This window comes from Tenrec ecaudatus, chromosome 9 (genome assembly GCF_050624435.1).
Source record: "Tenrec ecaudatus isolate mTenEca1 chromosome 9, mTenEca1.hap1, whole genome shotgun sequence".
NCBI classification, from domain to species: domain Eukaryota; kingdom Metazoa; phylum Chordata; class Mammalia; order Afrosoricida; family Tenrecidae; genus Tenrec; species Tenrec ecaudatus.
In genome coordinates this window covers 163,138,131-163,162,281 of record NC_134538.1, presented here as the reverse complement: position 1 = coordinate 163,162,281, position 24,151 = coordinate 163,138,131, and the positions used below count along the sequence as shown (strand labels likewise).

The following is a 24,151-nucleotide window of genomic DNA, read 5'->3' as shown; positions in this document are numbered from 1 at the left end:
GTGCCCATCATAGCTGGACCGCCAGCGCGCTTTCAGGACCCCGCTGGGGTGGCTACCGCGGGCACGGGGACGCGTGGCACCAGCTACAGACCATGCCAACATTGAGTGTCCCATAAAGGCTTCTTTTCCTGTCTCAAGAACTGTGCAGCCACAGTCACGAGCTGTGGAAGGTTAGTGCTGTGCCTGGAACTGCCCCCCAGAGACCACTGCCCCTCAGAGAGACCGCTACACCCCAGAGAGACCTGCTGAAGTGCTGCCCTTTTCCCCTGGGTGCAGCCTCCTTTGGACACAGGTCTTGAGGGACGAGGTCAGTTAGCATGAGGTCACAGAGGGGCAGTGGGTCCTGATCTCGCTGCATGAGACAGCCACAGGAGACACCACGCTAAGTCAGAGGGATGTGGACACAAGCTCAGGACACCAAGCACCAGCCGCTGACCGTCCGTCCACACGGAAAGGGAGCATGGCGTGGTTCTCCCCTAGAATCTCTGAGGGACAGACTCAGTCAACGCCTGGACTGGACGCGGCCTCCAGGGTCTCCACAGAGGGCTATGTCCTGCAGGCCACTAGCGAGGGCTCTCGGCAGCCTGGGAAACAGACTGGGTGTGTGAGAGATGCAGTCTCACCAGAACCCACGTTAGACCAGAGCAGGGCTTCTCACGGTCAGTTGGGCAAAGGCTCACAGAGCACGGCACCAATTGCAGGCACGACCGTTCCGTTCACACACTTGTTGCTTCATCTGGTCTTGACCTGTCAACACACCACCACTTCTCCCGGTGCCTCCCCCTCCCCCACCCCTTCTTCCCTGACACTGCTCAACACTGTTCTTGGGTGGACGCGGCCCTGCTGATGGCAAATGATGGATTCTTCTGAGGTGTTACTGGTCCCTTGTGTTGCTGCTAGGAGCTATCCAGGCTGTTGCAACCCACAATGACCCGGTGTCAACAGGACAAAACACTGCATGGTCCTGCAGTGACCACCATCACAGTATTCTGTTTAAGCCCATTGACGGAGCCGTTGCATCAGTCCATCTCATCCAGGGTCTTCCCTTCCACGCTGCCCCACTTTACCAAGCACCTCCTTCACGTCCAAAGCACGTGAGATGAGGTCTCTCCATCCTGGCCTCTAAGGCGCACTCTGGCTGTACTTCTTCTCAGACAGACTGGTCGGTCTGTTCTTTCGGCAATGTTTCACACTTGCAATGTTTTCCTCCAACACCGCAATTAAAAAGCATCAATTGCTCTTCTGTCCTTTTTATTCAATGTCCAACTTCCACATGCATATGAGGCAACTGAACATACCATGGCTTGAGCCAGGCTATTCTTCTATTTTATTTTTTATAAGTTGTTTTATTGGGGCTCATACAACTCTTATCACAATCCACACATACACCGAGTAAGGCACCCTATACATTCATTGCCTTCATCATTCTCAAAATTTGCCTTCCACTTGGGTTCCTGGAATCAGCTCCTCATTTCCCTTTTTTCCCTCCCTCTCCCTTGCTGCCCCCCCTCCCTCATGAACCCTTAGTAATTTATAAATTATTATTTTGTCTTATCTTACACTGCCCGGCATCTCCCCTCACCCACTTTCTTGTTGCCCATCCCCCAGAGAGGAGGTCACACATAGATCCCCGAGATCTGTTCCCCCTTTCTATACCCCCTTCCCTCCCGGTGTCACCACTCTCACCGCTGGTCCTGAGGGGTTCATCTGTCCTAGATTCCCTGTGTTTCCAGATCCCAACTGCACTGCTGTGCATCCTCTGGTCTAACCAGGTCCGCAAGGTAGAACTGGGATCATGATAATTGCGGGGGAGGAAGCGTTAAGAACTAGAAGAAGGTTTTGAGTTTCATTGTTGCCACACTGAACCCTGAGTGACTCATCTCCTCCCCACTACTCCTCTACAAGGGATGTCCAGCTGTCTAGAGATGAGCATTGGGTCCCCATCACGCACTCCCTCAATACAATAGCACCTTGCTCAGCTAAACGGTCATTCCATGATACCCACCGTCCCGGCATGATCGCTGAAGACAGACGTGTGCATAAGCAAACGTGGTGAAGAAAGCTGATGGTGTTTGGCTATCAAAAAGATATAGCATCTGGGGTCTTAATGGCTTGAAGGCAAACAAGCGATCATCTAGCTCAGAAGCAACAAAGCCCACAGAGAAAAAGCACACAGCCTAAGTGAACACGAGGTGTTGAAGGGATCAGGTAGCAGACACCAAAGAACAAAAACCATCATTGTGTGATCACCTTCCCCACATAAATGCTGAAGACGAATGGGTGCATAAGTATGTGTGGTGAAGAAGGCTGATGGCGCCCAGCTATTGAGAGATATAGCGTCTGGGGACTTAAAGGCTTGAAAGTAAACAAGCGGCCATCTAGCCCAGAAGCAACAAAGCCCACATGGAAGCAGCACACCAACATGTGTGATCATGAAGGGCCGAGGGGACCAGGTTTCAAGCAACAAAGGTGGGAAAAATCATATTCTTAGTCCTCAAAGTAACATCCTTGATTTTCAATACTCTAATAGGTCTTGGGCAGCAGATTCACCCAATGCAATGTGCTGTCTGATCTCTTGACTGCTGCCTTCATGAGCATTGATTATGGATCTAAGCAAGACGAAATCTTTGATGATGCCAATCTTTTCTCCATTGATCATGATGTTACCTATTAGTCCAGTTATGAGGAATTCTGTTTTCTTTACATTGAGTTGTAATCCAGACACAAGGCTGCAACCCTTGATCTTCCTCAGCAAGTGCTTCAAGTCCTCCTCACTTTCCGTAAGCAAGGTTGTGTCATCTGCCTAGCGCAGGTTACCAATCAGCCTTCCTCCAATCCGGAGGCCGTGCTCTTCTTCACAGAACTCAGCTTCTCAGAGGATGTGCTCAGCACACAGATGGAACAAGTATGGTGAGAGGATACGGCCCTGATGCACCTTTCCTGATTTTAAACCGTGCAGCAGTCCCCTGTTCTGTTCACACACCTGTCTCCTGGTCCACATACAGTGAAGTACTCCGGAATTCCCTTTCTTCTAGGGCAGCGCTGCCCAATTCATTCTGCTCCTCGCAGTTGAGTGCCTTTGCTGAATCAATGACACACAGGATGCTCTTTTACTGTGTTTCCCTTGTGGGTCTGTCATCTATTGTTTGGCTGACCACTGAGCCCTGGGGGAGAGCTGGTTCCCAGACCTGGAGGCGACTAAGGGCCCTAGATAGAGACCCCACAGTGTGTCTCCCCTGGAAGCCTGGTCTTTGTTGGAGGAGAGTCTACACCTTCACAAGACCTCAGGCGATTCTTGTGTGCACATAGGATTCCCCTGGGACCTGGTTAGAACATAGATTCTGATCCAGTGCGCCTGGGTGTGAAACGGAAAGAAGTGCTGAAGTCCTGCTGAGCGGCAGTCAATGAAGTTAATGTTATGCACCCAGCGCTGTTGCTGGCAGGTCCCATCCAGTTGGCTCTGACTCTCAGTGACACGATGTCCAACAGAACAAAATACTGCCTGGTCCTGTACCGACCTCCCAACTGCTGTCATGTTTGAGCCCATTAATGGGGCGACTGTGTCTAGCCATCTCCTTGAGGGCCTTCCCCTTTCTCGCTGCCCCTCTGCTTTACCAAGCATGGCGTCCTTCTCCAGGGGCTGCTCTCTCCTGACCACATACCCCAAGTATGTGAGCTGAAGTCTCTCCCCACCACTGCCTCTATGGAACACTTGCTGTATTTCTTCTAAGGCAGATTTGCTTGTGTGGTGTTTTTTTTTTTTTTTTGGGGGGGGGGGAGTCCATGGTACATTTCGTTTTCTTTACCAACACCATAGATATATGGATCATCTTTTCTTTGGTCTCCCTGGCCCAGTGCTGACCTGAAGGACAAGCGGGGGGCCTGGGAGCAGCCACCCTGACCACTTGTCACTCAGGAGATACAGGCCTGGTGCTGGAGCCGAGTACAAAGGAGTCCCACCAGCAGAAGCTGGCTCCCGGGTCAGGGTAAAAGGCCTGCTCTCCGCAGAGGCTCCACGGAGGGCCCGTCTTTGTCGCCGCTCTTGCCACCTCTGCTCACCACTGTCACCTCTGCTTCCGGTGGCTTCTCTTGAAAGGACGCACTCAGAGGCCCTCCGTGCAGCCTCCAGCTGAGTTACCTAGGTACACTTGCAAAGACCTAGTTTGAGACAGGCTCACGCTGCAATGCGTGTAGATCTACCCTGGACGGTGGACACGCAGCATCTCTACAAAACTGACCCGCTGACATTGAGTTGATCCGACCCCAGGGGCCCTGTGGGGGAAATGGCTGACTTTGGGGTGAAAACGCCTGACCTAGAGACCCATCAGGGCTTTTTTCAGGGGCTGCTCCTCTACCTATAAAGGGGCTCACTCCCACCTCAACACACACATCCACACGGGCTCGTCATGTTTGTCTGTGTGTGCATTTGTGCATGTGTCTCATCAGTGTGTATGTATGTCTGTGTGCATGAATCTCTGTGTGTATGTATGTGTCTCTTTGTGCATGCATTTGTGTATATGTGGCTGTCTGTGTGCATGTGTGTGTCCCTGTGCGTGCTCCTGTGTCTGTGTGCATTAGGCTGTGTGCACTTTCACTTGTGTGTTCCAGATGCACTTTCTCTCTAGAAAGAGGAATCTGAGAGACCAGCCTCCCTGCTGTCCATGTGGGTGATCTCTCCCTCCACAGCCCCAGGAGGGGCCCTGACACTGGGAGAAAGGGAGGCTCCTGCTAAATATGGTTATTGTCAACATGCCCTCCTGCTGTGAGAAGCCTCTTGCACTTGACACTCCTTGAGGTCCTGATGCAGTTAAACCATCTTCGGACCCAGGGCTCTTTAAAATTCCTCCAAATAGTGTGCGTGTGGGGAAGTGGCCTTCCCATGTTGATGGGGATCCACTTTCTCAGGTCTGCTCTGCCACCTGCTGGAAAAATGGGGAACAGTCTTTAAAAAAGTTTCTTTTAAAAGGAAGCTGACTTTGTGTCCAAACATCTATTGTATCCTCCGCTGTGACGGGGTTCAGAGAATGCGGTCCCAAGTGCGGGCTTTGTGCTGTCTGCATGCAGGTTTAGAAAGCGACAGGACTGGATGGGGAGGGGCGTGGGGTGCTGGGAGTGGGGAGCTAACCACAGTGGGCACGGGAGGGAATGTTCGGAATGGACTGTGGGGACGAGTGCACACATTTCTCAATATGGTCCAACGATCAGACTGTAGGATTTGTGAAGCAGGTGCCAATAAAACCATTTGAAAAACAAAACAGAACACCCACATCTGAGCTTCCTTTCTGGGTCTGGTGTGAGGGCAGCTTATGGCTTCTACGCACCTTGGCATGTTCCTACGATCACATCTGAGCCCCTCCATTCACTGCACACACACAGCTGCCCTCTGCTGCAGGATCTCTGTGAGTCGGCATCCACCTGACGTGAGTGAGTGGTTGAGTGATCTGCAGTCTCTGAGCGCCCCCCCCCATCAGTGCTACACTGTCCACGGCAGTGGGTTTGGGGTTTTAGGGCAAAGACCTGGGCTTAGAAGCCCTGAGGGAAGAACACACATGCCATGTCTAAAGCAGAAAGGACGGCAAGAGAAGACAAATCAAGATCCGCATCTTACCTGTCAGTCCTAGGGACAGGTGACTCAGCAGAAGGAGGGGCCTCTCACACAATCTCACTGATCTCACACTCAAGCGAAATTCTGCTGGAGATCATTAAAAAAAGAACAGCTGTAGCAGGACACTGACAGGAGCTTCCAGCAGTTCTGGCTGGATTCCCGAGAGTACGTGGAACAAAGGACCTCATTGCTGACTTCAGGGGGGATCTTGTCTCAAATCCAGAGAGAATTCCAGAAAGATGTTCACCTCTGTTTCATTGACTATGCACAAGGCATGTGACTGTGTGGACCATAACAAATTGCGGAAAACATTTCAAGGAATGGGAATTCCAGAACACTTCATTGTGCTCCTGTGAAGCCTGTACACGGACCCAAAGCAGCTCTTGGAATCGAACAAGGGGACACAGTGTGGTTTACAGTTGGAGAAGATGTATGTGGGGTGGTACCCTTTCACCACACGTCCTCAGTCTGTATGCCGAGCAAATGATTGGAGAGACTGGATTACAGGAAGAAGAGTCGGGCATCAGGGTCAGAAGGATGATTCACAACAATATGAAGATGACACACCTAGCTTGCTGAAGGCAGCGAGGGCTTGAGGCACTTACTGATGAAGACCTAGATGAGAGCCTTCGGGATGGTCACGCCTCCATCTAAAGGAAGCCCAACCCCCGCCACTGCACCCGCAGACAACATGGTGGTGATGGAGAAAAGACGGGTGCCGTCAAGGGTTTCGTTCTGTCGGCTCCTCAGTAAAACTGTTCACAGAAGCGGCAGCCAAGACATCAAACCACGGACCGGGTTCTGCGCATCTTTGGCAGAGGCCTCCTCAAGAAGCACAGGTGCTGTTGAGCACAGACGATCCAGGAAATCAGACCACCTCACCGAGAGCGCTCATGCTTCCCCCGGAACAGAGCTAAGACGGTCGGGCAGTGTCTCAGAAGCACACACAATACCTGCAGCATCAGGTGCGTGCCTGGATGGTTACTCAAGAGATGTAGAAAGAATGTATCCAAATACGTGTGGGTGCGTGTACAGACTGCTGTTGCCGGGGCGATGCTGTGCACAACAGAACAGACCGCCTGGGCCGGCACCGTCCCGCAGTTGTTGCAATGGGTGAGCCCTGTGTTGCAGCCACTGTGACAGGCTCCCTGTTCTCTGCTTCCCCAAGCAGGATGCCCTGCTCCAGGGGCTGGGCCCGCCTGACAGCGCCTTCAAGGGATGGGAGGCACAGCCTGGCCGTCTTCCCTTTGAAGGGGCATTCTGGGCGTCCTCCTTCCAAAACAGACTTGCTTGTTTGTCCGGCAGTCCGTGGACACTGTCATTCGGACGCATCAGGTCTTCTGTGGTCTTCCCCACTCTTGTGCACTGTCCACAAGCGGCGGAAGCAATTGGGCCGGGGTCAGGAGACGTTTGTTTCTTGGCATTGACCTGCCACCATGCCGCAGGCTGTGGGCTTTGTCGAGTCAGCTCTGACTCGAAGCAACCCTGGATCAAGAGGAGGAGACCCCAGTCCCATGAGGTCCTCACTATGGCAGCTGTGTGGCACCCAGCCTGGCAGCTGCCGTGCCCGGCCATCTCCTGGAGGCCTTTCCTGAATGCTCACCTTGACCAAGCGCCAGGCCCCCCGGGTTACACATCCATGGTCTGTGGGATTCTGGCAGTACTTCCCTCGAGACAGTACTATGTATGCCTACCTACATACATGCATATCTACCTACATGCATACCTACCTACATACATGCACACCTACCTACCTACATGCATACATACCTACATACATGCATACATAAATACATGCATACACACATACCTACCTACATGAATACACATACCTACCTACCTACCTACCTACCTACATGCACACCTACCTACCTACCTACCTACATGCATACACACATACATACCTATTGACATACCTACCTACCTACCTACATGCATATATACATACATACATGCATATACACATACCTACCTATCTACTGACATACATAGATACATACCTACATGCATACTTACCAATCTACATACCTACCTAAATGCATACTTACATACATACACACATACCTACCTACACACATGCATACATACCTACATACATGGACATATACCTACCTATATACAAACATAGATGCCCCTAAGCTAGAAATTCTCCCTGTGTCCATCAGAAGTTGGGTGGACAAGCACATGATGGCATATTCATACACACGACCCCTCTCAGTGATTGAGAGGTGGACTAAGCCCAACAGGAGGAGGCGTGGGTACTGGAAACATGGGGCTGAGGGCACAAGCCAGGCGGGGAAGACGGTGTCCACCATGAGGCCACCAACAGGGGTCATACAGCAGGTGACAGGCACTTGATCCGTGGCTGCCTGGGCATCGGAGTGGGGAATGAGCTGGAAAGGGTGGAAGGCACCTGTTCTGACTGAGAGCTGATGGTCGTGGGGGCAGTGGCAATTTTCAAAATGCATCCACCGGCATGTGGTGAGCCTGCACCTTGTCGTGTGCGTGGTTTGCACCTAGGTGTGAAGCTGACGGTAGGGGCAGGGAGAGTAGAGGACGGAGGCCCTGGGAGTGAGACCGGAGCGCGAGCACAGAGCATGCTTTCTAGAGCTTTACTGCAAAGACCACAGAAGGGCAGCGGGCGGCCGGCTTGCTCCTGGGCAGTCCTGGGGGCCCTGGCTGCAGAGACAACGCCCTGGAGGAGATGGGCCTCCGGGCCCTGGAGGTTGGCCTCAGAGTGGCTCCTGAGTGGAGTGACATCTGTCCTGAACCCTCCTCTGAATTTTCTACATCAAATCCACCTTTCTATTAGAAAAAAAAACACAACAGTACAAGAGGCCTTTCAGAAAGAAAAGAGGGCTCCCTACTGGGGTGGGGAGAGGTGATATGAAGCAGGGACCCAGTGGGGCACAGGGGGTTTGAGCGGGCCCAGGCTCTGCATTGGTGCACACAGACGCCCCGTCTGGCTTTAAATCTATTTCAAGCATCACATTTGCACGCACGTTTGTCAGGTGCATTGTGGGTTGCTTGCTGGTGGAGCCTCAGAAACACGCCAACTTGAGACCCATCGCCTGGACAAGACCCAGCTACGAGTCTCTACTAAGATCATCTCCTGCTTCCAAGCAAACAGTGCATTTTAAAAGAGAGAACACTGTACTCCTGCCACTGCTGCCCCCCACACAGGGAGCTGGTGGTCCCTGATCTGGGACTCCCTGCCGGCAGGCTGCAGTGTGGGCTGCGGAGCACACTAAGGCCGCAGCGCTGGCTTCTTGAGTGGCTGCCTCTGGGCGGGCGCGTTGGCAGCTGTGACTGCACGTGGGGTGTGCAAGAGGGGCAAGCCCAGGGGCCTCCACTTTCTGGGGTTTTAAGGTGTCAACTTCGGTATGTAAATGAGCCCCAGTGTGTTTCTTCCACAGTCTTTCCGTGAAACTGAAGCTGACTATTCCTTCCCCAACCACGCCCCCCTCCGCCCCACAAGGCGGCAGAAAAGGAGGCGTGCCAATGAGAGAACAGATGGACGCAGTAGAAAAGGTTACAATTCTGCTAACTGTAACTTTCACACAGGTAAAGCTCTCAGCTCCTGGGGCAGCAAGCAAGGGGTCAGGACAGCGCCTGAGAGCTGGCCTCCGGGGGACTGGGAACCTGTCTGGCCATCACCAGGGACTCATGGAAGCAAATTGCCCTCAGAATGTGGCCAAGGACCTGTCCAGGGCTCAACATGGTGGCCAGGCCGCTGGCTCCCAGAAGACATTGGGGGTAGGGGGAGTGATGCAGAGGGTGGGGGACAAGCAGAGATGTGAAGGCAGGGAAAGAAAAGGCCAATTGAGTGAAGGGAGATAAGCAAGGCGTCCTTTCCCCTCGCGAGCTTCTGATTCGCTCTGTGCATGTGCAGTGTGTCTGTCTGTCTGCCTCTTCATCCACTCATTTATACATCCATTGTTCCTCATCTAGCTACCTGCCTGTCCACCACCCATTCAGAATCTATCATTCCTTCACCTACCTATCTTTCCAGCTACCCGTCAACTACCACCTCTCTACTTATCCACCCCTCCATCTATCATCCAGTAACCACCCATCCATCGTCTATCATCTCTCCATCTACCTACCTATATTTTCACCTGTCCACCTATCAAACTACCCATCCACCCATCCATCTTCCACTATCCATCCATCATCTATCCATTTACCTACCTGCCTGCTGAATTATCTATCCACCTAACATCCCACTTGCCAGCCTATCTCTCCATCCATCTATCCATCCATCAGCTACCCACTTATATATCCACGTACCCACCGACCTACCTACCTATCCACGCATGCAGCCACCCATCCATCATCTATCCATCGGTCTGTCTTTTGCCCCTAGTACCATCATCTTTCTTTTGATCTAGCTTCTATTCGCACCAGTTAAAGAACACCATTTCTGTAGTGGTTAGATTCCATCACGTCAGTTCTGACTCGTAGTGACCCAATCAATGCACCACAGAACGGCGCACTGCTCAAGCCCGCACCATCGTTACAATTGTTGTTCTGTTTGAGGAGGTCTTCCGTGATGCCCTTTCCAGGGATGGTCTATCCTGATAACATGTCCAAATAAGTGAAGCAAACTCTCCCCATCTCTTTTAAGGAGTATGCTGGCTGTCATTCTCTTCTCCCAAGGCCTGTTTGCTCTTCTGGCATTCCGTGGTATTTTCAATGTTCTGCGGCACCGACTCCTCAGAGGGTTGAAGAGGTCTTGCGCTGTCTGCGTTCCTTCTGCTGCTCCCGGAGTGCGGATGCCAATCGAAGCAAAGTGAATTCCTTGACAACGCCAGTCTTGTCTCTATTTAGCATGGCATTGTCTGTTGGTCCAGCTCCGAACATTTTCGTTTGGTTTACATTAAATTACAATCCATGCTGAAGGCTGTTGTCCTTGATTGCTATCAGCAAGTGCTCAAGTCCTGGCTTTCAGCAAGCAAAGTGAGGTCACCTGCATCTGTTGTTGTGGTTAATGGTTGTTGCGTTGGTTGTTGGTTCCGACTCACAGAACAAACGCTGCCTGCGCTGTGCCAGCCGCCCTGCTGTGCTGATGCTTGAGCTCACCGCATGCGACTAGTCATCGATAAGTCTTTCTCGAGGCCTGATGCCTCAGTCTTCTCTCTATTGTCTGGCTACACAGATTTGCCCCATGCAGATTGAATAAGGATCATGAGAGGCTGCGAGCCTGGCACACACCTTTTTTGATTTTAAATCATGCAATATTTATTCTCTTTGAATGATTGCATTTGGCTCACACACAGGTTCCCCTTGAGTCCAAGGAACTGTTCTGGAATTCCCAATCTTCTCTAGGCCATCCAGAGTTTGCTATGACCCACAGAGTCGAACACATGCTTTTTCATAGCCAATGAAACACAGGTCAACATCTTTCTGAGGTTCTCTGCTTTGACCCAAGACCCATCTGACATCAGCAGGGCCATCTCTTGTTCTAGGTCCTCTTCTGAATTTCTGGCAGCTTCCTGTTGTACTACTGCAACCAATTTTGAATTATCTTCCGCAAAATTTTACTAGTGATATAAAGTGTATCGTTGGATAATTGTTGCATCCTGTTGGGTCACCTTTATTGAGAGTGGTCACAAATGTGGAACTCTTCCAGTTGTTGGCCAGGTAGCTGACTTCCAAATCCTTGTCACAACCAGTTCAGGGCTCCATCAGCTTGATGAAACATTTCCGTGGGTGTCCCGTCAGTTCCGGGAGCCTTGTTTCAGGCGACTGCTTCCAGTGCAGCTTGGACTTCTTTCGCCGGCACCACTGGGTCTTGCTTATGTGCTAGCCCTGGGAATGGTTGGAAGCCCACCAATTCCTTTTGATCCAGGGAGTCATGTGGGAAGCATCACATGAAGCTGGAGGGGCCATGCAGGGTGTCTGCAGACATGGCCCCGGATGATGGCAGCCTCCAGTGTGTTGGAGAAGCGTGGAGTTCACAGGGTTTCCAGTGGATCCTCTGGGGCTGCAGGAGAGAGTTCCCAGGCCTTGCCTCTGAGGTGCCTCTGGGTGGACTTGAACTTCCGACGCCTTGGTTAGCTGTTTTCCCCTCGGGGCTCTCAGAGAGCACCACCAAGGTTCACTATGGGGGGCTCCTGATTCCACCTGGTGTGGCCTCTCCCTCGGGAGTTCACTGAGCCACCCTGCCTGTGGCCCTCCATGGTGTGTGTGAAGATGTGAGTGTGGATGTGTGACAGTGCGTGTGTGTGCGTGAGCACACGTGGGTGTGTTGTGTGTGAGTGTATGAGTGAGTGCATGTGGGTGTGAGCATGTGTATGTGTTAGTGTGTGACAGTGGGATGGTACATGTGGTATGTGTGTGTGTGTGTGTGTGTGTGAGTGTGCCTGTGTGGCTGAGCTGTGAGCTGTGCAAGTGTGACTAGATCCTGACTGATGGTGGTCTCCCTGTGTAGAAGCAGCACTCACTCCCACCACCCAAGGCACTTCTTGTCAGCTGCATGCTTGGACACAGGGACCCCAGACGCCAGAACTCAGCCTGTGAACATCTGGGGACACTGCTCTCTGCGCCAGTCTGGAGGGTGAGCTGGCATCTCTCTGTGGTCTGTCCACCGCCCACCTCAACCTCTCCTGGCCTACTGTGTGAAGACGGCATGGAGGACCAGGTCATGGGCAGCACACTGACCGAGGGCACAGCCCAGGGGGAGGCGGTGGTGGGTGAACCAGCACACTGCCCGAGGGCAGATGGCACCTTCCCTGCAGAGAGGATTTGTGCAGCATGTGTGTGTGTGGGATGGGGATGGGGGTGAGGGTGAGTGAGCACATATTCTGGGGGACATAATCCAGTCCATGACAGCTGATTTGGGGAAGTCACTGGTCAGACTTTTCTTCCTGGTCCAACTTAGTCTGAAAGCTCTGGTCAGATCTGTTTGTCATCAAACCCACTGCCATGAAGCCGACACTGACGCCCACAACACTGCAGGACAGAGGAGAGCTGCTTCTGTGGGCTTACAAGGCGGTGCGTCTTTACAGGAGGAGAAAGCCTCATCTTTCTGCTGTGGAGCAGCTGGTGGATTTGAACTGCTGCAGTTCAGCATCAGATCAACAGGCAAACCTCCAGTGGGTGCCCAAGGTGCGTTGGTTGGGATTGAACCTGGGTCTTCTTCATGAGTGCCAGGAAGTCTATCAGTGGCCTCCACTGCCCCCTCTAAGTCCGCAGCTTACTTGTTTTTTCTTTTCTGATTACGAAGTGAGCTCCAAAGGCCTGGGTGTGCCCAGACTCCCAGTGTGCAGCGCTCTACAACACCATGGACAGGACGTCCTGAGATGTTTCCTGCCACGCGGCCAGTGTCTCTCCAGGGACCCTGTACTCTCCCTCAGCTTCCCAAGGAGATGCTTTCTTTTTTGACTCATGAACCGAGAAGAGGGAAACAAAAAATGCAGTTCATGGTTTCCTTGGTTTAATATTATGTTCCCTTCCAGAACATGTTTCCTACTGTGACATCGTCTCCTGCCAACGTGAGCGAAGGGGCGGAGTCTCGCCTGTCATCAGGTCATAACCAATGAGGCCTCTGTGTGGGCATGGCCTTCTCCTGAGGATTCTGGGAACTCCCATCTTCCTCCCTGGAGGCAGAACACAAACTCTTTCTGCTTCATCTTCCTGCTGACGAGCTACATGGAGCTATGCTGATGGAGCCAGAGCCTTGGAGCTGTAGGAGCCACATGGAGACCCACACCAGTGCTGAGATGCTTCTACCGCCACTGGATTCACAAGACTTTCCAACCACTGGCCTGTGATCTTCCAGCATTCAGCATCATTGCATGTGTTGTGTGAGTCTAAAGAGGAATTTATAGATTGGTACTGGACATATGGGCTAATATAGGACTTATGGACTTGATCCGGACTGGGCTGGGCTGTTTTCTTAATATACAATTACTCTTAATACAAAGCTCTTTCCTATACACACATGCATGTCTATGAATTTGTTTCTCAAGTCAACATTTCCTCTTATAACGTACTGGGCAAAGTCAAGACTTCTTTAAAACACTCAACAGCTATGATGCGCTGAGGTGTCTCCAACCGCCCCACATGCAGGGGAAGGCGGGGCAGTAAGAGAGGAGGGTCAGACAGAGAGCGCTGGTGCAGGATCCTGAGTCGTCCCCCCCCCCCCTCCCCGGACAGCCAGCAGGAGGCACAGTCCGTGCCTTCTGGACGTGTTATCAGGAGGGGCCAGTCCCTGGAGAAGAACGTCGCGCTTGGTAAAGCAGAGCTCTTGCTGAAAGAGGAAGACCGTCAAGGAGCTGGACTGATACAGTGATGGCAACAATGGCCTCAGGCTTAGCTGCCGCTGTGAAGCTGGCGCAGGACTGGGCAGCGCTTGGTTCTGCTGCCCATGGGCTCGCTGGTCAGGGCCGACGCTGACGACGAAGACAACAACACTCTGGGAGCTTCTGAACTGGACCGAGAGCCCATCGCACTGGCCTGGGGTGCTGACAGACAGGGCAGCTGGGGAGTGGGGCCGGGGGTGCAAGGAAGCATCTTGTGAGGAGCCCTGGGGGAAACCACCCCTGGCCGGCTCTGTGGGAGAAGGAGGAGGCCGTCTGCGTCTGTAAAGGTTTCCTGGTTTGACTCTGTCCCAGGAGTCAGATCGACAAGGTGGCAGTGAGTTTGGGGTTTGGTTTGCCGCCCCAGGAGCCCGGAGGCTGACGGATGTACATAAACGCTCTCCGGGCGCTAGAGGCTGCACAGCACAGGTCTGGGAGGGCCATGGTGGGATACGTGGGTCTCTGCCCTTCTCTTCAATGGGGCTTTTGAAGGGCTATGCTGCCATTACATTTGGCCATTCGGATGGGGTGGGGGGAGGGAGGCAAGCAGAATCGATTCAGGACACACGTATGCTTTGTAGACGTGGTCTTATCAATCCCAGGGGTGGGGAGAGGGTGTGCTGGGGCACCTTCCCCACCCTTCCACTGAAAGTGGGACATGTAGACATTTCATCCCTCCTCTCCCTTCCCTCCTGCACATCCCCTCCCGTGCCGGTGGCTCAGAAGGGCAGGGCAGGATCAGGAAGGGGGCCAGCTCTTAAGACCCATGACTGTGGTGGGTCTCCAGGTTTACACTGGCTGTCCAGCCAATTGTCCAGTTTTGGTCCTGGATTGAATTGTGTCCCCTCCCCTGCAAATGTATGTCCATTGGCCAGGCCATGATTTGAGGATCCTTCTCCATGTGGGATAAGATGCAATTACCCCATGGGGGGTGCAACCTACCCCCACAAATTCACGAGGATGCGTTAGCAGCAGACCAAATCCAGACTCACTGCCATGAGCCCATGGGTCGCAGAGTCAGCCCTGTGGGTTTCTCAGATCGGAACATCTTTCTCCCCCGGGGCGGCTGGTGGTTTTGAAGTGCAGACTTTGCAGCTAGCAGCCCAACATGTAACCACTATGCGACCAGGGCTCCCTCTCCTCCCCATAGTAGCCTGCAATTTTGTTTGCTTGTAGTTCATTCTTTTATGTTATGGTACCTAAACCAAACCCGCTGCTGTTGAGTCAATTTATGTTACCCCCCGCCCCCCCGTGGTCTCTGAGGCTGCCACTGTTGCTGGGAGCAGAAGGCCTGTCTTTCTCCCATGGAGCGGCTGGTGGTTTCGAACTGCCGCCTGTGTGGACGGCAGCCCAAGCCGTAGCCACTACCCCACCAGGGCATGGTGAGATGGTAGGACACTACCTATGGGACTAGGCTGAGTCTTGGGTCCGTCTTTTCTGAGATGTAAGAGGGTTAAAAAGTGAGCAGAGAGGGACAGACTGCCAACAAGAAAGCAGAGTGTATCCTCTGCTGAGAACCCTCTAGACCCAGGATCTCCCAGGGCCAGGGACCCACAGTGCCAAAGGGGGACAGGGCCCTTCCCCAGAGCGGGCAGGGCGAGAGCCTTCCCCTGGAGCCTCGAGAACCCCGAGAGAAGCTGCCGCCGTCACAGCCGCTCGCTCGTGGACGCAGAAGACAATGAGGGGCTCTCTTCATGCCCACTCTTACTTTACAACGGAGAGACGCCAACAAAGACAGACGGACAGACAGTCAGAATCAGTTCTTTAAGCCCGTCTCTAATCACAACCCAGTGACCTCCCACTGTGGGCCGGTGGCTGCCATGTTGGGGAGATGTGGGAAGCCACCAGGTGCTGGGGTTTGCTTTGCCTGTGCCGGCCGGCTGGCTTGGGTCCTCGGTGGCCCTGTGCGTCTGCCTGTGGAGCTGGCGTGTGTCCGAGCGCCTGCACAGAGCTGCAGGGATTAGATCCCAGGTCACTCAGAGTCCACTTCTCTGATGCCCACCTCCCTTCGACCTGCCCCGTGCTTCGCCCACAGGGTCCGGGTGGCTTCTCCAGTGCAGGCTGGTGGGGGCTCAGGGAGGGACAGTAGGGACCAGAGGTGCAGCCCCAGGGCCACCGGAAGCCCCATGGGCACAGAGGACTGGGAAGGTTTGTGTGTTAGGGGCCAGCCGGCCAGGCATGCACAGAAGAAGGATGCTGGTGGGCATTGTGTGGAGCCGGTGCACAGTCAGACACACAGAGCCCCCGGGCCTGGGCAGCTGGGCCCTTCCCCCAGGTGTCAAGAAGGTGTGGCGCAGGCTGAGCAGACGAAGGCGCAGGCGCGTGGGGCTGACCCACTGGCTGATTGCTGAGAATTTTCCCACCATCCATGGCCGCTTCCTGGTTGGAAGTCTGAATGCCCCCCAGCCCCCAACCCCCGCTCCACTGCCCCACCTCTGGCGGGCCGCACCTGCAGCTCTAGTGTCCTCTCGTGGCGGGTGACGTTCAGGCTGTGGGGCTGCCCATTGGCCAAGCTCCTGTGCTCCAGGTCCACGAGGAAGGGGTCCCGGGGGCTGCCCAGGCTGTACCGGAGCTGTAGGCTTCCTGTAGGGGGAAGAGGGATGGGGATGTGGTGTTACCACCCCGGCGGGGGCTTACACAGAGACCCCATTGATGACCATGGGTACCTGCACCCCGAATTCTGCTCCACCCAACCATGGAGCCAGCAGCCCCTGCACCCCTGGTTTTCACCTAAGCATCGCCCTAAGTAAGGAGGAACAGACACCCTCCCATTTCATCCTGACGCACCGCCCTCTGCTCAGTGCTGACGCGCAGTGATCTCTTCTGAGATTTTCCAAGGTTGCCAGTCTTTAGAGAACTGTCAGCCTCCTCTTCCTCCCATGGAGCAGCTGTGGGTTTGACATGCTGACCTCACAGCTGTAGCCTCATGCCTGGCCCACAGGCCACCAGGGCGCCAACCCAAACACCAAAACTCACTGCCATCGAGTCGATGCCAACTCAGTGACTCTAGGACAGCGGTTCTCAACCTGTGGGTCGCGACCCCTGTGGGAGTCAAACGACTCTTTCAGAGGGGTTGCCCAATTCATAACAGTAGCAGAATGACAGCTATGAAGTAGCAACGAAATAATTTTATGGCTGGGGGGGGGTCACCACCACACGAGGAACTGTATGAAAGGTCGCAGCATGAGGAAGGTTGAGAACCACTGCCCTAGAGGACAGGGTTGAACTGCCCCTGTGGTTCCCAAGACTGACTTGACAGGAAGAGAAACCTTCATCTTCTCATGAGGAGCGGCTGCTGGTTTTGAACAGCTGGCCTTGGAGTTAGCAGCCCAACACATAATCCACGACGTCACCTGGGCTCCTTCTGGTACATGCTGTTGTCGTCAGGTGCCACTGAGCCGGTTCTGATCCATAGCACCCTTATGTCCAACCGAAGGAACCACCGTCTGGTCCCGGGCCATCCTCACCACTGCTCCGGTGCCGAGTCATTGCTGCAGGCGCGGGCCAGGCAGGTGCTCAGGGAACATTTGTCCACTGAGTGAGCACTCCCAGTCTCCGAGTCGAGGGTTTCTCGAGGGTGGGGGTGGGGGACACTTTCCAGAGCGCGTGTTGGAGGGTCTCTCTGTCCGGTTCTCGCTGCTCCTGGGACGATGACCCGGTTCGTTCTGACCGGTTGCTCCAGGGGGCTGTGCCTTGGCCTCCTGCAGGAGCCCGGCCACTCACCTCCCGCTTTCCACTCTCAGGCAGCTGTGGGCTTCCTCCTGCAAGACACTGTTGCTGCTCCAAATCCCGGGTCTTTGGCCCTCTCTCCTTCCTCTGGGGAACTCCCCTCCCTTCTCCTCCAGGTCTTCCACAGATGGCTCCCGGGAGGGCTCAGGTGGCAGAGGAGGAGCCCCCTGGGCTGTGTGGGTGCTGCGTCCTCTGCACCCTCCTTCCGGTGGCTTGCACTCAGCGCCGTTCTCACATGTGCAGCTGTGTCCATTCAGCGTCCTCCAGGCAAGGCACCGTGCCTGCGGGCTGGGCTGAGCAGGGCTGGACTAAACTCTCTGACGTCAGGCGAGGGGCGGTCTAGCCAGCCGGTCACTCACGTAGGGTCCACTCCCAATGCCCACAGTCATTGTGGTTCCCTGGAAAGGGCCAGGCACCATTCCTAGCTCTGGATACAGATAAGCAGGATGGTGTGTGTGTGTGTGCTGTTCCAAGAGATTGGGGACTGTGCAGATAACCCATTTCTTTGGCACCCGGGCCCAGCAAGCCTCAGCTCTACAGAACCGAGCGTCATGGGGCTCTTCAGCCCTGCCTCATTTCAGGTGTTCCCAGACTCAGAACAGGCGACTTGAAAGGTCTGCACCAGTTTCCCTTCAAGGCGGCAGAAGTGACTTGCTGTGAGAACCAAGAGGAGAGGGTTCCTGACACAGTGAAGGCGATATTCTTCAACAGCTGAGTAGGTTCTTGACTCTGGAAGGCTGCCCAACTGGCAGGCCAAGGTCCAGATTTATGCCCAGTCCAAAGAAAAGTAGCCCAACAGAACGTGGCAATTCCCAAACAATGCCATCAATACCACACACAAGGAACCTTCTGGTATGGATTGAATTATCTCCTCCCCCAAAGTGTATCAACCCCACCTCCGTGCCCAGGGCTGGGCCCCTGAGGAAGGGTTTCTGTCAATGCTGAGGCAGGGCTATTACGGGCTGTGTGTGTGCGTCTAGATATAATCTCTTACAAGAGCTAGACACGAGGCAGGCAGAGACGGGGCAGGAGCGATTCCAAGACCAGTGAGGATTTCTCCGGAGCTGAGAGAAGCCAAGGGCCTTCTCCCAGAGCAGACACGCAGACAGAAAGCCTGTCTCCCAGCCTCCTAAACCGCGAGAAAGCGGATTTCAGTTTGGGAAAGGCGCCATCTGTGGTACTTGGGCAACGGTGACACGAGACAATGAAGACGTCTGCGGCGCTCCATCTGTGCAGTCAGTACGCTCGGCGGGGTCTCCCGATGCACCGCCACGTGCAGGGTGACTTACTGATGCAATGACCTCTATGGCTTCAAAGCCCACCTCCCATCTGCTGCCCAAGACCTCTTTGAAGTGTTGAAGAGCAAGGGGGTTACTTTGAGGCCTGAGGAGGCCTGACCCAGCCCGTGGTATTTTCAATCACTTCAAATGCAGGCGAAAGCTGGATCTTGACTCAGGAAGACTGAAGAATCGAGGCATGTGAATTGTGGTGCTGGAGGAGAATGTGGAAAGTACCATGTATTTCCAAAGCAACAAACAAATTTGTCTTGGAAGAAGTACAGCCAGAATGCTCCTTAGAGGTGAGGGTGTCAAGCTTGGTCTCATGTACTCTGGACGTGTTGGGAGGAGAGAGCAGTCCCTGGAGAAGGACATCATGCTTGGTCAAGCAAAGGGGCCCTCGAAGAGATGGGTGCACATACGGCTGCACTGGGGTGCTCAGACACAGAGCCACTGTGGGGACGGCGCAGGACCTGCCAGAGCTTTGTGCTGTGTGACAGCAGCTCACTGAACCCGAAGCTGCTCGATGGCACCCCCAGCGGCCCCAGCGAGTGCATGACTGAGTTACCAACAACAAAGTCCCACCAGCGGCCGCGGAGTGGGTGCCGGCCAGTGGTGACCCTGTGCACTGGGACTCAGAAGGCTGCGACCTTTCAAAAGGGACCAACAGGCCTTTCTTCGGAGGTGCCTAATCAACTACCAATCCATGGTCAGCAGTGGTGCTTGCTTAACCATCTGCACCACCAGCACAGCTCATTACGTCCTCACGATGGACACACCCCTGCCCCGCCCTCCTGTGTGGCTGCCCTGTGGTCCTGGCAGGGACGCCGATGAGCATTGGGCACAACGCTGCTATACAGACACACCCCACTGGTGCTCCTGCTGGGAAGCGGATGTGGTACGGCATGCCCGGCATGCTCCTAGTCTGGACCCCGCTGCACCCCGGCCTCCCCTGGTGACCCCGCTGCACCCCAGCCTCCCCTGGTGACCCCGCTGCACCGCAGCCTCCCCTGGTGACCCCGCTGCACCCCAGCCTCCCCTGGTGACCCCGCTGCACCCCAGCCTTCCCTAGCGGTGCCGTGTCACAGGGCTCACCGGAGGGCTTGAGGAGGACGGCCAGGAAGTCGGTGGTGTGCGAGCTGACGTAGAGCAGGACGCAGGGAGCCTTGGAGGTGCTGAAGCTGAAGGCGAACTGCTCCTGGGTCAGGTCGGGGGCTGCACTCGGTGTGTCGGGCATGTCTCGGGCCCCGGGCCCTGTGGCCTGGAAGTTGTATCGCAGCCACATCCCCTCCTCAAAAAAGGCACCCACGTCTGTTGAGAGAAAAGGGGAGAGATGAGAAGAATGGTGGTGAGCATTGGCATGACCTTGGGCAGAGGCAGCCCGGGAAGGGCGTCTGGGCTGTCTGTTTGCATACAAGGACGCTGCTGTGGCGAATTGTGCCCTGGGAAAGGCATGCTCAGCTGGGAGATAGGGGTTTTGCACAGTTACATAATAAGGCAGGCCCTAATCTCATGGTGACTGGTGTCAGAGAGATGATAAAGTCACATGGAGCAGGGGCGGACAGAGAGGGTCTGGGACGACTGGGTGTACTGGAGTAATGTGGCTGCAAGTCCAGGGCCCAGAGGTAGCAGAGTGGACAGAAGAGGATGGAGCTGTCCTGGAGCCTTCAGAGGGAGCGGGACCTTGCTAACAGCTGGGTGTGCGGCTGCCGGCGGCTCCTGCTCTTTGTTCCAGTAGCTCTCCCAAGCCAAGCCAAGCCAAGCCAAGCCAAGGCAAGCCAAGCCAAGCCAAGCCAAGGCAAGCCAAGCCAAGGCAAGGCAAGGCAAACTCACTGGCATCTAGCCCATTCAGGCTCACAGCGACCTTACAGGACAGAGTAGAACTGCCCCTGTGAGATTCCAAGACAATAACTCTTTACACGGGTAGAAATCCCCATCTTTCTCTGGAGGAGTGGTGGTGGCTTTGAACTGCTGACCTTGAAGTTAGCAACCCAAAGCGTAACCACCGTGCCACTAGCAGCCCCAGGAACTGGATAGTGGTCTTATTTCATCCACATGAACACACTTTTAAAAAAGGTAAGAAGCAAGAGTATGGCAGAATGAACCCTGTCTGTCAGTCTGTCATCCCGTGGCGGCTGTGTGTCACCCGTGTGCAGTGCTACGGTGGCTTGCGTGCTGCTGGAAGCGATGTCATACCTATTTCAAATACCAGCGGGGGGTTCCTCAAGGCGAACAGGTTTCAGCAGAGCTTCCAGACCAAGAATGCACTAGGACCCACCTGTCCACTGAGAGGGCTAGCCACGGAAAGCCTATGCACAGCAGTGAGACATAGTCACCATGGCTCAAAGGAGGCTGTGAGGGTGGGCAGAGTCGCTGTAAGGTGGAACTGAGCCCTGGCATCGACCACCAGCAGCAATGGCAGACACAAACACACTGGCTCAAGGAGGACCAGCAAACAGGCAGGGGCGACTGAGCCTCCTTGCTGATGAAGTGCCAAGACTACAGTTTTCAGTACAGATTACATCTGAGCACAAAGACATGCAAGTCCTCCTCACTGGATGGGTGAACAGTGGCAACCCGACTCATGGAGCCGAGAGGGAAGAGTCCCTCAAAGATACGGAGCGGTGATGGGAGGCTGCCATGCTTTGGAGAGACAGTCAGTCCAGGTGATGGGAGGCTGCCATGCTTTGGAGACAGGCAGTCAGTGCAGGTGATGGGAGGCTGCCATGCTTTGGAGACAGGCAGTCAGTCCAGGTGATGGGAGGCTGCCATGCCTTGGAGAGACAGTCAGTGCAGGTGATGGGAGGCTGCCATGTGTTGGAGACAGGCAGTCAGTCCAGGTGATGGGAGGCTGCCATGCTTTGGAGACAGGCAGTCAGTGCAGGTGATGGGAGGCTGCCATGCTTTGGAGACAGTCAGTGCAGGTGATGGGAGGCTGCCATGCTTTGGAGACAGTCAGTGCAGGTGATGGGAGGCTGCCATGCTTTGGAGACAGGCAGTCAGTGCAGGTGATGGGAGGCTGCCATGCTTTGGAGACAGTCAGTCAGTCCAGGTGATGGGAGGCTGCCATGCTTTGGAGAGACAGTCAGTCCAGGTGATGGGAGGCTGCCATGCTTTGGAGAGACAGTCAGTGCAGGTGATGGGAGGCTGCCATGCTTTGGAGACAGTCAGTCAGTCCAGGTGATGGGAGGCTGCCATGCTTTGGAGAGACAGTCAGTCCAGGTGATGGGAGGCTGCCATGCTTTGGAGAGACAGTCAGTGCAGGTGATGGGAGGCTGCCATGCTTTGGAGACAGTCAGTCAGTGCAGGTGATGGGAGGCTGCCATGCTTTGGAGACAGGCAGTCAGTGCAAGTGATGGGAGGCTGCCATGCTTTGGAGACAGTCAGTCAGTGCAGGTGATGGGAGGCTGCCATGCTTTGGAGACAGGCAGTCAGTCCAGGTGATGGGAGGCTACCATGCTTTGGAGAGACAGTCAGTGCAGGTGATGGGAGGCTGCCATGCCTTGGAGAGACCGTCAGTGCAGGTGATGGGAGGCTGCCATGCCTTGGAGACAGACAGTCCAGGAGGAAGAGTTACGCAGGGCTTGCGGCATAGGTTGGGGCCAAGTTACTCAGACTTCGCCTAGCTTTTGGAGGAAGGGAAGGAGGAAAAGGATGTGGAAAAGCGACAAGAAGAAACTGACTTCAGCCTCCCCTTCCCGTGAGTGATGGGGCTCTCCGCAGGGAGAGCCCTCTTGACATCTTCACACCGATACTGTGTATTTGTCTGGGGAGACTCACAGGGCACACCCATGGGCCCTGATGGGTCAATGGAAACAATATTTCAAAGCGGGGAGACAACTTCCATGACCAAGCTGACAAATAAAACCTTTCATATTTTCTTTTTGTAGAAACTTCCCCACTTTGTAGACTCTGGAAGAAATCCCCACCCCCGTCCTGAAATCTGTGTGAAAAAGAACTATATTTATTCACTGTTATATGACATAAGAAATAAAGGTATTTGCAAAAGATTTCCACTCGGATCTATATCTGACTCTGCACATAAAACCAACCTCAACAACATTTTTCAGAAAGTATGTGTGGGTGTTTTCAGTATGCATGTAGACATGTGGATATACATCCCTCCAAACGTGTGTGCGCGGGTAAAACAATGTGACTCTCTATAAACATTGTTTATAAACACCAAGTCTATGTAAATACTGCATTTGTATAAACTGTGTGTAAATATTGTGTATGTGGATAAACAATGTGACTGTAAATAAGGGATGAACAACAGAAACGTGGGTGAAGGGAGACAGCAGTTAGTGAAAGACATGAAAACAACAATAATTTATAAGTTATCAGGGGGTCATGAGGATGGGAGGGGGGAGGGAGAGAAAAACATGGAGCTGATACCAAGGGCTCAAATAGAAAGTAAATGTTTAGAAAATGATGATGGCAACATAGGTACCAATATGCTTGAAACAACTGACGTATGGAAGAGCCCCCAATTAAATGATTAACCCCCCCAAACAATGTGACTATAAACTGTATGTAAACACTGTGTGTCCGTGTAAGCGGTGTGAATGTATAAACTGTGTGTGTAAACGGTGTTATGTGTGCATAAACAATGTGACTATCAGGAAACTTTGTATACAAACACTGTGTGTATCTATGTAAACATTGTGCATGTCTAAACAGCTCGTGCATGTTAAACTTTGTGTGTTTACACACATATACACTCCATACTCCGCTGCACACCATGCCTATACTTTCTGGAATCTTGCAAAAGTGGAGCATTCCAGGAGAGTCTGCTCCACTGGCCTCCCATGCCCAGGGGTTTGCCCACAAGCTGTCCTCTGATGCAGCTGAAATCCATTCCCCATAAGGCTCCGCGCTGCCCTCAGCAAACTGCAGAGACGTGGACTCTGAGGGTGGGGGCTTCCCACCACACTTACACACCTGCCTTCTTGATTGTAGCACTGCTCTCACTCACAGCTTGTCAACCTTTGCCCTGTGCCCATCGAATTCCTGCCTAGGGCCATCTCTTCTACTCTATAGTTCTCACTTCTTCTGTTCCGCCAGTTCAGGTCTCCTGGCACAAGGCACTTCTTTAAGAAACCTGTTCTCGTGGAGCCGTTGTTGGGCTGGAGACACGGTGGCTGGGAATGCTGTCCACCCCCTGACTTCATCCTCACTGGGCTCCTGGAACCGCTGACCTAGTGGTTAGCAGCCCAACACAGAGCCCACTATGCCCT

General features: G+C 53.9%; 1 protein-coding gene across 1 annotated transcript in view; it reads right to left on the bottom strand.

The window, feature by feature from the left end:
* CNTNAP2 (contactin associated protein 2) overlaps window positions 1–24,151 on the bottom strand; it is a 973,876-nt gene that overhangs the window by 49,018 nt on the left and 900,707 nt on the right. The window contains exons 19-20 of the mRNA XM_075557443.1: window positions 20,010–20,225; window positions 16,358–16,491 (exon numbers count right to left, since the gene is read on the bottom strand). Of these exons, the coding sequence (XP_075413558.1) occupies window positions 16,358–16,491; window positions 20,010–20,225 (350 nt within the window). The remainder of the gene's footprint in view (window positions 1–16,357; window positions 16,492–20,009; window positions 20,226–24,151) is intronic.